This window comes from Haemorhous mexicanus, chromosome 15 (genome assembly GCF_027477595.1).
Source record: "Haemorhous mexicanus isolate bHaeMex1 chromosome 15, bHaeMex1.pri, whole genome shotgun sequence".
NCBI classification, from domain to species: domain Eukaryota; kingdom Metazoa; phylum Chordata; class Aves; order Passeriformes; family Fringillidae; genus Haemorhous; species Haemorhous mexicanus.
The window spans coordinates 199655-217158 of NC_082355.1; the positions used below are offsets into that span (position 1 = coordinate 199655).

A 17504-nucleotide genomic window follows, 5' to 3' on the forward strand; every position below is an offset into this window, starting at 1 on the left:
GTGCATCTCTGTTCTTCAGGTGGAAATTTCTGCCTGAGATACTGTGTCATTCTCTCCTGCTCAGTTCCACATGCCTTTGACTAACCTTTGTATCACCCTGAATTGGGTTAAGTCCAAAGCTGGTATAATTTACAACAATTTTAGATTTGAGTAGTCAGGAGTGGTTTGCATAGCTCCTTTATCAGCTAGAGGTGAAGCATGACTTTGCAGCATTCATGTCCCACCTCCAAAAAGTGGAAATATGGGTCACTTGGTTGCACTCAGTCCTCCAAGGACATCCCTTAGTGTGTCAGCCATGTTCTGTGGAAGTCACGCAGCACTGTCTACGCACTGGGAATTTCAGACCAGTAAATCCTAGCTATGTCATCATATTGTTTCTCTGTGGGTTGTGAAGTGATGTGCATCAGACACAGCAAGGACCAAATAGTATTTTCATTAGTAAATTTGATTTCTAAACCAGAGATTATAACATTGGAGAATATGGCAATTGTTTTCACTTGAAAACACAATGAGCAAAAATTATTATATATGCAAAAGCTAATTGACATCTTTGGTACATGTTTTTTGTGTGATTCAAACTCCACGTTTAGAAGGTTTTAGCCTGTCAGCAAAGTGAAAGATGTTGCTAAGAAGTGCATCTTAATTGCTCATTGATCAGTTTGTCTTCAGAATTTTCCATAAGCCGAGTATTTAAATGCTCAAATTGGTACCCTGAAACCAAGCCTGCAGCCTCAAGCATCTGTGTCTTCACAGGACACATCTCACAGTTTTCATTTGATTTAATTCAGCTACAAAATTGGCAATAGGGAGGTGTCAGACATATAGCCAAACTGTGGAGCATGAGCAATTGTTTATAATGGGTGCCAGTTACTGTAGTCCTGGAAAGATGCAATAAAAGTTCCTTCACGTTAGTTTTGTATTAGCATAGCTTCCACTCATATGATCCAACAGCAATATTAGCAAGAGGAGCACCTGGACATTAAAAATATCAGCAGTGTCTGTGAGAGAAGAAGGAGGGACGCCTATTCTACACATGTTTCTAGCTCCTTGTGGTGTAACCGTTGCACACTACACTTTTCACGTTGATAGATGTTTTCTGAAGAGCTTCTTGGTTAGCAGACAATTCTCCTGCCTTCCTGCAAGGACAGAGACTTTTCCTTTGGCATGTTGCTGCTCACATTAGGTTTTCCACTTAGACTGAGAAAAATTAGACCCTCAGAAAAATTAGACCCTCAGAATTAGACCAAATTAGACCCTCCAATTAGACCCTCAGAAAAATTATTCAGCAAACTTATTCTCCATTGGCACAAGACCTGATCTTCAATGGGTTTCCTTTGAGTTTGTGTAAAGATGGTAATTGCAGGGGCAGCCCACTCTCCACTTTTCACACCTCATCTTTGAACTAGCAACTGCCCCCTGTGCTGCTCTCTAGAGCACATGCTATGAGTTTACATTAAAGTTCAGAAATCATGCTTTTCCTTCTATAGAGACATGTGGTGGATACAGTTTTTGGGTATGATGATGATTCTATGGACTCTGAAACATCCTCTGTGGCCTCATATAGAACAGACAGGACACCAGCAACCCCAGATGATGATCTGGATGAGGTAAGATCTGACTCTTTCCACAGACAATTTACAGATTTTCAAGAGACGACTTTGAAAACAAGTGGTCAGGCTCTCAAGAACACTTAGGTTTTTACAGCGCATGCTGAGTGATAAATACTTTATAAGTTTGTCTTTAATTTTTTTTACTCATATACTAAAATGCTGAGAGTTTCTTCCACAATATAGTATGGCGAGTCTATAGGTATGACTGCCCTGCAATTTGAGGTTTCTTTTTCCTCTCCTCTTTCAAGGAAAGCTATCACATTTCTTGTAGTTAAAGACATATCAGTGAGCCATAGTGAATGGGATGACATCATACTGGTGACCTGTCACTAGTGGGGTTTTGCAGGGCTCCATCTTAAGCCCTGTGCTCTCCAATTTCATCATAAATTACTTGGGCTTAAATTACATGGGACTGGAAGGGATACTGAGCAAGTTCTGAGATGATACAAAGTAGGGAGGAGCTGTTGACTCCATGGAAGGCAGGGAGGCCCTGCAGAGAGACCTTGATGAATCAAGAGGGCTGGGCCATCACCAACCAGATGAAGCTCAGCAAGGGAAAGTGCCAGATTCCGCACCTGGGATGGGGCAACCCTGGATATACAGATGGACTGGGGAATGAGATGCTGGAAAGCAGTGCCTGGAAAGGGACCCAGGGGTTGACAGAAAGTTGAATATGAGTCAGATGTGCCCTGGCAGCTAAGGGGGCCACCCATCTCCTGGGGGGCATCAGGCCCAGCATTGCTAGCCAGTCAAGGGAGGGGACTGTCCTGTTGTTCTGCTCTGCTCTGTGGTGGTCTCACCTTTAGTATTGTGTGCAGTTTTGGGTGCCGCAATATAAAAAAATATTAAATTGCTAGAGAGTGTTCAAAGGAGAGCAACAAAGGTGGTGAAGGGCTTTGGGGGGAAGCTGTATGAGGAGCAGCTGAGGTCACTTGGTCTATTCAGCCTGGAGAGGAGACTAAGGGCAGACCTCATTGCAGTCTACAACTTCCTCATGAGGGGAGGAGGAGGGACAGACACTGATGTCTTCTCTGTGGTGACCAATGACAGGGCCTGAGGGAATGGCCTGAAGTTGTGTCAGAGGAGGTTTAGGTTGGATATTAGAAAAAGGTCCTTCATCCAAAGTGTGGCTGAGCATTGGCATGGTCTCCCCAGGGAAGTGGTCACAGCACCAAGCTTGACAGAGTTCAAGAAGTGTTTAGACAACACTCTCAGTGACTCTTGGGGGATGATGCTTTGCAGGGCCAGGGGTTGGACTCAATGATCCTTGTAGGTCTCTTCAAACTCAGCTGATACTGTTATAAATGCTGTATAATCTTCTCATTTTTTTTTATTTTGGATCACAGCAAGCTCACTGTGATCCAAAACACTATTCGAATCAAGATCTGTAAAGCAACTACTGTGCTTAAGAAATCTCTTTTGCATTCTTTGCTTTGACAGTGCTTTGCTCTCCATGGCTTAGACATGTCTCTTCTTATTCTTCAGGGTTTAGCAGCAGAAGAGTCAGAGCTGCGGTTTCGACAGCTGACAAAGGAGTACCAGGCCCTGCAGAGAGCGTATGCACTGCTGCAGGAACAGACTGGAGGGGTCATAGATGCTGAAAGAGAAGCCAGGGTCAGTATTTGTTTGAGAGTAACAGTATTTCCTTGCTGTCAGAACAAGAAACCCCTCAAAGGGATATACAATGGAATGGTGCTACATACAGCATCCATAACACTGAGAAATGTCTGTTCACTCATTTACTGAGTACATTTTGAAAGAGGGTGACCATTAAGAATGGACAGAGTCACTCAGTTTACAGAAAGCTGTCCTCCACCTGAACCTGAAAACACTGCAGTCAGGCAGGCATTCCAAAGCAGACAACTCTGCAGCCTGACACGGAATCACAAGGGTTTTCTCATCATTTGTCTAGGTTTGATGGGGGTTGGGTTTTAAAGGCAAATGAAGGCCTGTGGGTTTTCACAAAGGCACACATTGCACCAACTTTAGGAGCATCTGAATGTTTCTAATAGATAAATGCAAATTACATTTAAATTTTAATGCGATGCAGGCTACAGTAAACCTTCCAAGGCTAAAAATGTTGTCCCTCTAATAAAATTATAGAATCATTCAGGCTGGAAGGAACCTCAGGCAGTCTCCAGCCCAGATTCTTGCTCAAAGCAGTTAGCTGAGAGATCATATCAGTTTGTTTAGTATTTAGTTGAGTCAGCTCTTGAAGAACCCCCTGGCAGTTAAATTTGCCTCTTCCCACTACCTGTTGTCACTCTGATCTGCTAAGCACTTTTTTTGTAATTTAAGGTTTGCCCCTTATGAGGGTCTTGGAGCAGAGCACCCTAAATACCTGAGCTTGTGTTTTGCTGCTCCGATGCAATCCATGGTGGAACAGGCTTGGGTGGGGAGTTGGGGCTGATCCACCGCTCTGTTCTCTTGGGTCATCTGTGTGCCAGTCTAAGGGGTGGCACAAATCATCACCAAGTCAGAATCTTTCTAATGGTTGCTCACTCAGTGGAACTGACAGCATGAACCTAGGCTCTGCTGGTTCTGGTTTCCTTTTAATACCAGTCACATTGCTGGTTTTGTTACTCTTTAATGTGGTGCTTGACTTCAACAGGCTCAGGAGCAACTTCAAGCTGAAGTCCAGAGGTATAAAGCCAAAATAGAAGATCTGGAGAAAACTTTGGCTCAGAAAGGGCAGGTAAGAAGTTCTTGTGTGTTTTTTGCCCTATTTTGTATCTTAACCACTCTGCTTACAAAATACCAAGCATAATTTCAGTATAAACTTCCATGAGGTGTAATGTCGCCAGTCAGTAAATAGGCAGATCTGGCAAGTTCAGAAGCCTTGCTACACCTTGGTAAACTTAAAATGCTTTTGTTCTGTAAAAGACAGCTTGTTCCTGAATATTGTGACTCCAATTTTCAATAAATGTGCACAGCCTTATGGAATTTGATTATTCTGTAATACTACTGCTTCATCCAACAGGACTCACACTGGGTAGAAGACAAGCAGCTTTTTATTAAGAGGAACCAAGAGCTTTTAGACAAGGTACGTTCCAAAGGTTTGCATGTTCTTTCTGAAGCGTTATCTGGATCCTGTGAGACATCTTAAGGGTTTAGATTTTGCTCAGCCTATGCTACCTCAAACTACTACTCACCAAATACTTCATGGTTCTTGTAACATTCACACGGGTAATGATTTAACATATTTTTGTTAGATAGAGAAAATGGAAGCAGAAAACAACCGTCTGCAACAGGAGCTGCAGGATGCGCGAGACCAGAATGAGCTGCTGGAGTTCCGCAACCTTGAGCTGGAGGTGATGGATGCACTTCTTACAGTAGAGCTGGTAGAAAATTACATGATTGCACTTGCCCTGGACACCAGCTTTAATCAAGGATTTACACAAGTGTTGTAGCAATAAAACAGAGTAACAAATCAGGCCTAGCATTTTTAATTGTGAAGTATGTCAGCTCTAATATCCTGGAAATAGTAAGCACCATACCCAGCTGGTTCACTTTAGCCTGAGCGGGGTGCTCAGTGTGCACAGGTAAGCTTAACTGATTAACATGAGTGTGCCTCTTAGCTGCCACACCTGTGGGCATGATTTTTCTAATACTAGGTGACAGCCTTTCCACAGCCAGTTTGCAAATTGACATAATTTATGACATAATCTCCTCTTAAAAAGTTACCTTGGATTTAAGATCCTGTCCCACTTGGCTCACTTTTTCAGACTAGGTCTACACGATTCTTTCCTTGGCTTTGCAAGCCAAGCATGATAGAAACAGCAGCTATTGCAGTGCATTTCCTTCATTCTAATAGATTCGCTAGCATCTTTTCAATTAATTTGCAGGAAAGAGAGAGACGGTCCCCACCGTTTAATCTCCAGATTCACCCATTCTCAGATGGTGTGAGTGCTCTACAGATCTACTGCATGAAGGAAGGGGTTAAGGTAGGTCAGTTGTATACAGCAGTGCTTCTCCCTAAGGAGAAGTGGGAGGAGTGGTGGGTGCTGCCCATATAATCCATTACAAATAATTCCACTAGACTTGAGGCATTTAAACTCGGTCTAATGTAAGAGTGTGGTGCCAGACACAGTTCAGTTAGACTCAAAATTCTTTCCATAATGATAAAATCTGGTTCAAAGGCAACTGAAATCAATGTGTGATGCATTTCCATAGGATAAAACAAAATGTCTGATTTCCATGTTGTTCATAGGATAGATGGATATTGCAGCCATGATAAAAGGTGGATGCATGCCTTTACCATACTCTCTCTTTGCAGGATGTCAGCATCCCAGACCTTATAAAGCAGTTAGACATCCTAGGTGATAATGGGGTAAGTTGAAATGGGAGACATTTTGTCTTTACAAGCTGCATTTTGTACAGTGCAGTAAGTGTTATGTATAGTTATGACTGTTTTCAAAGACACTTGTTAAATTATGCATCTGTTCTGTATGGTTTAGCAGACTGGGAAGAATGTTCAAAGACCACCAATATTTGGGACTGGGCCTGACTGCACCCTGTACACTCAGGAAAACACATGACGGAGTTTGGCAGTCTAAGTAAACCACTCTTCATCAGGACTAGGATTTTTTCTTACAGTTTCATAAATAGGCAAGAATTATCAAATTCCCTGTGGCTTTCTAAGAGGGCATAGCTGTCCAAGTAAAAGAGATGCTGTATCTCTCTCCAACATTAGATACATCTTAAAAAAGTTTATAAGAAATAAAAACAAAAGATCATTATTGTCTGTTCATGTGCTGATGTAGATCAGCACTATTTCTACAAAAGCTTCAATGGAAATTCAGCTTTGTACAACTAGCATGAAGACAAACAAATGAGTCTAATTTTAGTTAACATTTCTCTTAAGGTGTATGGAATGAATGATACAATTAATCTATATCACGTAGAAAGGCGAAACTAGTGGTCTTCTTAATAAGTGAACAGACTGAATATTTCAATGGAAACTGAATACTCAGTACTACAGGTATCCTCTCAAAACTGTGGACCTGGTTTGTAGGCTGGATTGTCTTTGTTCATGAAGGAAACTGCTGCCAATTTTCCTCTTTCCTGTCCTTCTCTTCACAGAATTTAAGGAATGAAGAACAAGTGGCCATAATTCAGGCTTCCACAGTATTGTCCTTGGCAGAAAAGGTAAATTGCATGGTTGCTTTTCTCACATGTTATGTAAAGCCTCATCTAACACATTTTCTGCCCTGTTGTTGTCATCAATATCATTAAACTTTCTACTGTTGGGAGTATTCCCCAAATAAAATAAACTGTGCCAGCACAGTCCCAAACACCTTGCTGAAGCAGCAAAAATAACAAACTGAGCTGGTCCAAGCTGTGCAGTAGAAAGAACTACAAATACAAAAATAATATGAAACAAAACTTGCAATTGAAAACCGAATGAGAAATCATCAGAAATTTAAGCTGTAATTAGATAAAGTTTGGGATTTACAGTCCTGAGATTTCTATAGCTTCCAAAAGCATTTGTATGCCAAGATTTCACTGAAAGTATGTGTTTACATTTTTTGTTTCAAAAATAAGGAAGAAAGTGGGGGGTGGCTAAAATTGCTTTCTAAGGCTCAGATGCAGCATACAGATTTCAACATGACAGCTTCCAAGGACTCTGCACAACAATGCCTCTGCTTCAAAGAAAACGGCCATAAAGCCAACTAAGCTATTTTTGAGATGCTATAGCCCCATTGTGGGCCTTTGTGCATGGGATGGAATGGGCTCCTTGTCCATCCAACGGTGTGTGCTTTTCTATCTTCTGGTGACCCAGCAGTGATAATCCTCTTGCTTGCTTCCCTGCCAAGTGCTACCTGCAGACATCATGGCCTCTGTCACAAACAGCCTCAAGATGAGCTCAGCAGCAACAGGCTGCTAAAAACAGACTAACAAGATGCTGTACATATAGCCCATTTGCCACTGCTTGTGTGCTAGAAAACACAGCAGGTTACAGGTCTCATTGTCTTCTCTCCAGTGGATCCAGCAGATTGAGGGAGCTGAAGCTGCTCTGCATCAGAAGATGATGGAACTGGAAAGTGATATGGTAAGAAAACTTTCCTTATTACATGTTTTAGGGACACTGGTCGCGTCACACTTAGTTGATATGCCAAAAAATAACTAGGAAAGTATATTGACAAATTAACTATGCAGCTTTTGTCTGATTATTGGTGAATCCATAAAATTGTTCCTGGTCCAGTTCACATGCAGAATAACAGTAACAGAAATAGTAAAAGTTTAAAAAGTTCCTCTCTCTTTCTCCGAGGATGAGTGTTTATTAACAAGTACAGAGAGTTCAAAGGTTTCTCAGTAATTTTCAGAGATGCATGCATTTTTTGTCTCATAAGATTCAGAGCCTAAACATCAGCTGTTGTATTGCATTTTATTCAGGACCAGCATGTGAGAAATTGTTGAACTGAATCATAACACTGTTGGCTTTCATTACATCTAAGTAAAGTTAGTACCTTACCCTTTTCTTATTCTAGTCAATGGCAGTAGCCTTCAAGATGAACAAACATAACTACAAGAATTAGACAGCTGTAGTGGCTTGTGTTTTGTTCCTGTGATATGTCTGAACTTAAGTGTGTTCAGCTTAAGGTGGACTGATAAGATAGAGCACAGCAGTTGTCCCCAAGGAATGTGAATGTATAGTTAGTTCCTGTTTAGTTCAGTCCACTTTTACACCTCTTCAAAAATAAGAGAAGGCACAAAAAGAGCAATTCCTGATGCCAGAGGAAGTGTTTTTAGAAAAATCACACAGAACACCCTAAATTTCACTACTGAAATGCCAAGCAGTACCACTGAAGCCAACAGAGAGGATGGATTTAGTTCCATGTACATCAGACGTATTCACCTACAAGAGCAATCTACAGCTATTTGCCCTTCCTTCTTTTCTAGCTGAGTCAGGTATTAATAACTCTGCTGAGTATCAGTTGAAAACCAGTTTTCCTTGTCCTGCTGAATTAGATATCTGTAAATGATTTGATAAAACTTCCTAAAGTATTTGGAGTAACTAATTTGTTTTTCTGTCCAAATGATCCTTCATTGTAGGAGCAATTTTGCAAAATAAAAGGTTATTTGGAGGAAGAATTAGACTACAGAAAGCAAGCTCTTGACCAAGCGTACATGGTATGTACAAAGGAAATTCTGCAGCACATACTGGCCAACTCTGCAATAGCACACAGACTTTTCTTGAATCAGGAGGAGAGATTTTTGCTTTTTTGTTAGTATTGGGTTTTTTAAAATTTGTTCTTTCCTCATTCTTCCCATGTACTAGCATGCAATCTGCACAGCTTCAACACAATGGCTCACCTTTTCATGTCATAAAAAGGTGCATCTCCTGATGTCTGAAACTCTTGTCAGTTTAAGGTGGATATTGCTCATTAATATCGGCTTGTCCAGCTGGAGTTTTTTAGTTTAACAGGTGGAAATTTTAGAATTGGTGAAATAATTTACACTTCAGATAGGAACATTTCGTCCAACTCTAACTCCATAAAAAAGAGAAGTGAAGGATTTCAGTGAAAGTTAATATTAAAATACTTTAAAAATAAAAGTTCCTATCCTTTTTTCAGAACATAGAACCATTTTCTGAGTTCAGTTTTTCACATTTTTGCACTCTTGAGCACAGGGACTGCCTCACATGCAGGGGTCTGAGTCTGCCACCAATTCCCCAATTTCCAATGTGGTTTAAACCATGTTTCATCTCTAACTGACTTTTGGTATTGCATCAACCAGAGGATCCAGGAGCTTGAAGCCACCTTGTACAATGCTTTGCAGCAAGAAACAGTGATAAAATTTGGGGAGCTACTCACTGAAAAACAGCAGGAAGAGCTAAGGACAGCAGTAGAAAAGCTAAGACGTCAGATGCTGAGGAAAAGCAGAGAATATGATTGCCAGATTCTTCAGGAGAGGATGGAGCTGCTCCAGCAGGCTCATCAGGTAAGAAGAGGAAACCACACACATGTGGTATCTACTCAGCCTTTCTGTGTAAGAACACAATCTGAGCTCAAAGCTAGACAAGCTGCAGGCCATGAGGGAGCCTGGCATCCAGCTTTTTGAACTATCTCATACTTTGTTTTTTCTGTGCATGCAAGCACACATGATACTAGCTTGTGCAAGATTGTTTTGGCATATTTTGAGTTTTAAAATTCTAGCCTAAAGTTTTCATCCAGAATTCTGTCTGTATAGTTCTAGCTTTGTAATAAAAATGGTCATCCCTAGTTACTGGACTGGGCACAAGAGAAACGGAGTAAATGCTGCTGGCTTGTATGGCACAGGAGAGCTGTCTGTTTTCCCAGATAGTACTTGTCCCTCCCAAGTGGGCATTTGTACTTTCCACTGCTGAGATAAGGTACTGCATTTTACCTTAAAAGACTGATGTTTGCTGCTCTGCAAGCTGTGAGGTCCCAGAGCAAAATGGCAAACTGTCACAGCACATTGACTAACATGAAAGCTGCACCTGAAACAGATCTGACTCAGATGTTTATGGGAGTAAGAGAAGAAGCACATCCCCAGTGGTTAGGAGGATTTGGTTCACAGGAAAACTCAGTTCTCACAGTCTTGCCTGATCCTGAGTTGGGCACTTGAGACCTTACCTTTTGGTGCCAGGCCTTGTCCACATAAGAAGCTTCTTGATTTTAAACATGCCAGCTGCCCCAAGGGACACTGCCCTGAGGGACACTGCCACAGCAGTTTTGGCTTCTCAGAACGACTCTGAGCCAGCCTCAGTTGGAAGCGGCTGAGAGGCAAAGGAAGGAGGAGGTATCCAAGCAATAGGACAGGAGGCTGTGGGCAGAAACTGTTGTACGAGAGGTTCCACCTGAACATTAAAAAGAATTTCTTCATTGTGCAAGTAACCAATCACTGAACAGATTACCCAGGCAGGATGTATAGTTTCCCTCCCTGGAGATATTCTAGGGCCATCTGGATGCAATCCTGTGCCATGTGCTCTAATTAGATGACACTGCTTGAGCAGGGAGGTGGGACCAGGTGAACTACTGTGGTCCCTTCCAAACTGACTCATTCTGTGATTTTGTGGTTCCACAGAATTTGAATGCTGCCATAAGCTAGTCATCTCATCTCCACACATTGAGGAAGACATTCACAGGTCACCTGTTCCCAGGTGCTCAGGCCTTCAGGTGTTTCCTGCTTTGCCTCTTTGGATTTCTGTTATTTCCTAGACAGCTGTCTTATGACCTGACTAAATTTAAAAAAAGATACTGAGATTCAAGGCCTCATTTCTTGTGCTTAGAAGTTCTGTTCTGGGGCATCTCTTCTCCCAAGCAGGCAAAAGTCATGCTACATAATTTTTTTAAAGTACCTAGCTCTGCTAAAAATACACACCTTGTCTATAAGTTACATGTAAGTCACTCACCACAGAATCAATATGTTCATAGTATTGTATACATTTATCATTTTGGATCTAGTAATAACACTTTAATCCTCTTTCAACACATCAAACTGTGAAAAATATTAATGAATCATGATAGAATTCTAAAGATTATAAGCACTATCTTACACTTTTGATCTGTTTAACACAGGATTAATAAATAAATAATGTGAAAACAGATCAATCATTGATACTAATTTCTAGCATTTAAGGATCCAGTTACATATATGCAGGACCATATTTTGAGCAGTTGCACACAGTAAAGCTGTGGTTTGGCGGGATGAATGGATGGAGTCACAGTATGACGCAAGATTGTCCCTGCCACAGAAATGATTTGTTGATTTCTAGGCTTTTGGCCTTTGGAACATTAAGCTACTTGCTCAGTGGGATAGATTTACTGAGAATTTAGTGTATATGCTTTCTTTTCTGATTTCCAGAGGATCCGAGATTTAGAAGATAAAACTGACATCCAAAAGAGACAAATTAAGGATCTAGAGGAAAAGGTTGGTTCTGTTATCCTTTGAAGCACACTGACTAACTTTGTTTTGAAAGTAGTCATCCAGTTCTCTTGAACTATATGACCTTTTTGTTCTGCTCAGTCAGCTGCACCTGTTGGTGGTGGTCCACTGTCCTTTCTTTTCAGTTTGTGTCAGTAGATACAGACTTTAATCTTAAAATACTACATTACATTATTAAACATGTAATAGTGGGTGTTTGATATGGGTGTGTGTGTAGCTACCTATAAACATACATGTGTACATATATATAAGTTTATACTTATGTATTTATATATCCAGGCTATTTCTAGCATGGATTGCAGCCACTGTCTTTTAACATGCTTAAAAATACTACGCATGTTATTTTTCTTATCCAGCTTTATGACTTGTCAACCCATGGGCTATCATGATGTGACAGTTGCACCTCAGGCTTTCAATATGGTGCCAGTGGTAATCCATCACCAAAATTATTTGGATCTGTTTTCTAAGCCTGGGAGGTGGTGTGGTACTTACAGAAGTAATGAGGGAAATAACAGTGTTTTCTGAATTAATAAATATTCTAACTGTTCTACAGAGTGCACAAATAATTCTGATGCTTACAATGCCATTACCTTTCATTTTTACACAGTCTTATTTTTCTTCTGCAGTTTCTATTTCTGTTCTTGTTCTTCTCTCTTGCCTTTATTCTTTGGCCTTGATGTCAATGTGCCTCTTGGAAAGGTAAGACTGTTTTATTTATTTCCTCAAAGCTAGCACTTCCTGCACACATGGGAGGAGCACATCCTTGTGTGTTTTTGTGGATGTTTGGAGTCAGTGAATGCAGCAGGTTGTTTCAGTTTGCAATAGCTCACAGAAGGGGGTTGTTGTACTGATGAGCTGCTGGTGATATTGTGCTATTCATAATTGTAAAAATAAAAGCTAACAAGGAATTTCACAGTATCAAAAAGCCAAGGGAATTGCAGGGGAAATTTAATGTTGATGTTTACAAAGGGATGCAGATGGAAAACAGTTAAAATAACCTCAACTGTAAACACACTCTGAACTAACACTCAGGAAGGAGATCAGGATTTTAAAAAAGGTAGAGCTCTGTGTCCAGCAGCGGGAAAAATACAAAAAAGGACAAGGAAGAATGATCAACTGCTGAGAGACAGGAAGGGAGAGACAGAGAAATTGAAGGATTTTCCTGGCTCAGGAAGTGGCACTGCTAAAAGGAGGTATTGGAGAGGTCTAAAAAATTTGTCATAGAATGGATGGATGGACAGACAGCTTGCTATTGTTCACTGTCTAATACAAACAATTACCATGTGATAAGCTTAAAGAAATAAAAATTCATAGTTAAGGATACAGGTTGTAAAGAAGTCTGTCAAAGTATGCTTAGCAGCTGAAAGTTGAGAATTCAAAAGGTAATGTGAAGATGGGGAAATAAATCAGAGAACTATAATGGTCCCATTTTTATCTGTGGCTAGCCACTTCCAGAACAAGGATGCTGTGCTAGGACAATTTTTCTTTTGATCCAGGATAGCAAAAGTAGAACATAGCATAGAAAACATAATGTTAAAGTCTCAAGAACATGTAATGACAGCATAATTATCTGATTTGGGGACAGACCCATACCATTAAATTTCTCAGTCTCTCTTGGCTCTGGCTTCAGCTGTGTCAATGAGTAATTCCTCTGCTCTCCACTGGAGACAAGCTGAGATACAGTTGTGTGAAAGATGCTCTGCCATGCCCTTCCACCATTTGTACCAGCTCATTCTTTGTTTCCAGATACAAGTCAAGGTATTGATATAATTAAGTGACATGGGTCCTGTTTGGTAGGTTTTCCTTTTCCCTTTAAGGAAAAGCCCCTACTTTGTGTTTCATTTCAGCTAGATCAAAGCTTTCATTTGCAGTTTTGTGCTGATGCAGAGACAACTCTCAGAATTATCCATATCAACTGGAATCCACTGTGTTCAGCCAGACCTCAAAATGAATGTTTCCATGGGCTGAGGCAGCAATATACATGGAGGTTGGGCTTGAATGGGGAACAACCCATAGTGAAGAATTAGGAGAAACGTGGGCAAATCAGTGATCACAGCTCTTGTGAACAAGAGTCAGTATCATTATCAAGTTACTGCTGTTTAAAACTACTGCCTTGATCCAGTGATTATGAAATACATTATGACTGCATACTTAATTGTGTTCCTACTGCAGGATTTCTGAGAACCATGGTACAGCCTGGTATGGCTGTGAGATGTTTTAGGTGTCTTTGACTGGTGAAAGTTTGACTTCACAGTTTCTTGCTTTTTCATAATGGAGAAAAAAAATTGGAAATTCTTCCGAAGTGACCAAATTATGGACAGAAGAATTTTAAGAAGCCAAGATTTTCACAGTACACAGTAGTAGCAAATAACTTTATATGACTGTGTCTTTTGGTGTACCACAGAATCATGAGTCTAGAACAAGCAGTCAACTTAAAGGGAGATGCCAAATAAAAACATTTTTTGGATTTAAGGTGCACCTTGAAAAATCACAGGAACTTGTAGTGACATTTGTGAGAACCTGCCTGCATGAATTTTTTCCATTTGCCTGTACCATCGTCCTTTTTCGGTTCCTATCACAACTGAAATAATGTCTGTGTGCAGCATATGAGAAAAACTTGGGAAATAAGAGGTTCAGAGTTTTCTATATATACAGTTTGGACCTACGTTTTCCACCAGTGTTTTTTATGGCATTGATTCTCTAGTGAGTATTTGCCTCTTCTAGTAGAGCTACAGAATTGGTGAGAAGCTTATAAGTCCTAGTATTACCAATACCAATCTCCTAATACCATTTGCTGATAACACTTACGTCCTTTTGGCCTAATTTGAGGGCAGGTATTGGCTGGTTAGAAAAGCTAATGAGATGCTTGAGGTCAGAACTCCATATTTTTCCTAAGTTCTAGGCGGTTTGCTATTTTTCACTTGGAGTCATCCTGCCTCCATGAGCTGCTGGGTCCTGTTCAGCTCTCGCTCTTCTTGGAGCTGATGCACACCTTGCTGTCATGTTCATTGAACAGGACTAAAAGTCAAAACAACATAAACATTTCTATGCTGTCTTTAAGGCTGACACGACTGTCCCAGCTGCACAATTGACTGATGTCATTGCAGGGGAATTTACATGGATCCCTTAGGGACTGTGTCAAGAATTCACTTCCCTCCCCAAGCCCTTTCTCTCCCCACCCTCCACCCCCCATTCTGGCCCAATCTCCTTCAACGGATTTTCCTCTTGTTTTACATAACATCTGAGGTTTAGCAGGTGTAAATCCCTTCGAGATCACTTTGTTGAGCCCAAGAATGCTGCTCTAACTACTTTGCCCAGATGAGTTTCACTCATTGAAGTCAGTGTTGCTCCACAGTGGCTGGTCCCTGGAGCACACAGGGGTCTGGTTCCCCATAGAGAAGATGAGAAGCATCAGCAGAGCTGGAATGTGGGTTACAGCCCCATAAAGCCTGCTAGGCAGTTGTGGCACTCCTAGGACCACCCAGGAGATGAAGGGTTCTTTTGCCTTTCCCATCCTGCTTTTACATATTTGGCTTTATGAACATCAGCTAGGGATCAACAAGACAGATTACGGTAAGCTGAGTGACGGAGGAAAAGAGCCATGACAGTGGTGGAGATACAGTGATTTAGAGAATCGACATTGACTGTGGAGGTGGAAAAATCTTACGGGTGAGGTGTGTGTGGGGGATATATAAACTCAATGCTTTTCCAGAGGATCTGCACTGCTGTGAACTCCCTTGAACTGTAAAGACAGCTGCAGCAGGCCCAGCATCAAAGCACGCATGATACCTGTAGAGTGTTTTACCAAGGCCAGTCACTCCACAGGTGCAAAGCATCAAGTCTTGTAGCAGTTCCTCAAAAAACAAGGTAATGGTAAGCTCCTCATCCCCTGCCTTCACCCCTGCATTTTCCTCTACGGGATCCTCTCCCCTCAGTACCTCAGGGGAAATCTCCAGACACAAGCAATTTGTGAATGGCGTTGGCAAGATGGAGAGGGATTTTAGCAAAGTCATATTTTCCAAGGCTGGAATACATGGAATTGGAGAGAATAACTAACATTGATTTGTGTTGCCCATTCACGTTAAAAAACACCTGCCTACCCAGGTGATTTAATACAGCAAAGGTGAGCACGGCATGGGGAGTGTGCCATCAGCATTTCTTCTTACAACTATTGAGCTGTATATTTTATCATATGTATAATATACTATATATATATTGCAAAATTGCTTTACTTCCACTGGATGCAAGTGAACTGTCTTAGCCTTATCGTAAGGAACTTCATACAGATCCCTGACAAAACAAACGAAAAGCTCATCTCATCCTAGGGAGCCACTTGATGGTGAAAAGTCTTTGGTTTTGTTCATTCCTTGGTGCACCTTATCCTTTACTAATCTTTTAACCAGGAGAGAGAAACCCACAGTGTGGTCACAGATGATACTTTCTGGTTTCCTTCTCACCCAGAGTGAACACTTGACTCACTGCTGTACTGAAATAACAAAGGACAAGAATGTGCAAATGAAGGAAGCCATGTGCAGCAGATACAGTAGCCAGACCAGAAGCTCTCTAATTCCTGTTTATATGGGATTTTCCTACCTGCATTTTCTCTGTGCTTGTGAACATATGTATTCACTTATTTGTGATCACATAAGAAAGTGTGGTCTGCGTGGATTTTGCGCCCAGTGAATTTTACTATGTTGGCTTGAATGCTGAGATAACAAAGACAAAATATGCCCTTTTTTCCTTGGTCTCAAACCTGAGAACCACAGTTATTTTCTGTAGGTAGGGTGGGCTTTCTCAGAACATCAGCAGTTTCTGTTTGCCTCAGTGCTGCATTAGCCAAAATTCTGGGCTTGCTCTGATACCCAAGGATATTGCCTGCTGCCATGGCTTTTGTTATGGGTGAATTGTAGGCAGCTTTGGTTCAAGAGTCATTGAAACTTATGCATAGTACTCATGTGAACATGCTCATGGGGACTTTTATGCACCACAGGTGCACTTTGTGCGGTTTAAATGGACAAGCTTATCAAAATACACAGAATTCTCACAAGTGCTTTTCATGCAGACAAAACCAGTTTCATACTGATAGCTACAAGAACTAGCCTTTTCAGCTTCCTGATTGGTAGATTGATTGTATCTTGGCAAATCTGGGATAGGTAGGTAGAGGAACTTACAAACTTATACCTTATCTGATACAGATGTTCTTTTTTTTCTTTTAACTTTTAGAGTGCCCGACCACACAGATAAGTCCTTATAAAGGCATATGCTTCCACCCCTCGATGAAGAGAATATTGTTTACAACTATTTTCAAAAGTATAAAAATGAACAACCTGTAGCCAAGACTGCAACCACCTTGTATTTTAAAGCCATCACTCAAAATTTGTTACCTGACGATTCCTGTCTAAAGCTATTATATATGCTGCATCTAACGAAATCCTGTATGTTGAAATTACAAAAGGGGAAGAAAACTGACAACCTACATCACCTAGGAAGAACTTAAAGGGAAGGAACTACTTTCAGCTGATCAAGTCAGTGTGTCTTGGGCATGGAACCAAAGTTACAATAGAAAAATCTATTCCTGCTGTGCAGGGCAATCATTTAAATGTCACCCTGTCATCTGACAAATGGATCAAAAATGAACAGATGAGAGTAGGAGAAACTCAAGAGATGCTGACAACAAAGTGCTCGATTTGAAGTATGTGGCTTTCTCGCTGCAGGGACTCCTGCTCTCCCTCTTTGGTTTTAACCTCAGGAACAAATGACAGCTGCAATGTGGAAGGAAGAAAGGAAAAAAAAACCCAGTCTGTGTTACTGCAGGATGGGCAGGACAGGTCACCATGTTTTGTGCTTGAGATCGTTACACAGCACCACCTGCCTTGGCCAAGGAATGGAAGAAGAGGTGAATAGCATAAGGAGGGTTTCCAGTGGAGTTGAAGCCTTATCTCTCTTCACCATCCCTCCATGAAGAACAGCCTGTCTATTATC

At 41.1% G+C, this 17504-nt stretch overlaps 1 protein-coding gene across 2 annotated transcripts in view; it reads left to right on the forward strand.

The window, feature by feature from the left end:
- Window positions 1-17294, forward strand: part of JAKMIP2 (janus kinase and microtubule interacting protein 2) — a 33276-nt gene extending 15982 nt beyond the window's left edge. For both annotated transcript variants that reach the window (XM_059860218.1, XM_059860220.1), the window contains 14 exons: window positions 1488-1607; window positions 3096-3224; window positions 4222-4305; window positions 4591-4653; window positions 4823-4921; window positions 5456-5554; window positions 5887-5940; window positions 6693-6758; window positions 7594-7662; window positions 8667-8744; window positions 9351-9554; window positions 11442-11507; window positions 12149-12221; window positions 16746-17294. In XM_059860218.1, the coding sequence (XP_059716201.1) occupies window positions 1488-1607; window positions 3096-3224; window positions 4222-4305; window positions 4591-4653; window positions 4823-4921; window positions 5456-5554; window positions 5887-5940; window positions 6693-6758; window positions 7594-7662; window positions 8667-8744; window positions 9351-9554; window positions 11442-11507; window positions 12149-12199 (1182 nt within the window). In that variant the 3' untranslated portion in view covers window positions 12200-12221; window positions 16746-17294. The remainder of the gene's footprint in view (window positions 1-1487; window positions 1608-3095; window positions 3225-4221; window positions 4306-4590; window positions 4654-4822; window positions 4922-5455; window positions 5555-5886; window positions 5941-6692; window positions 6759-7593; window positions 7663-8666; window positions 8745-9350; window positions 9555-11441; window positions 11508-12148; window positions 12222-16745) is intronic.
- The last annotated feature ends 210 nt before the right edge of the window (window positions 17295-17504 follow it).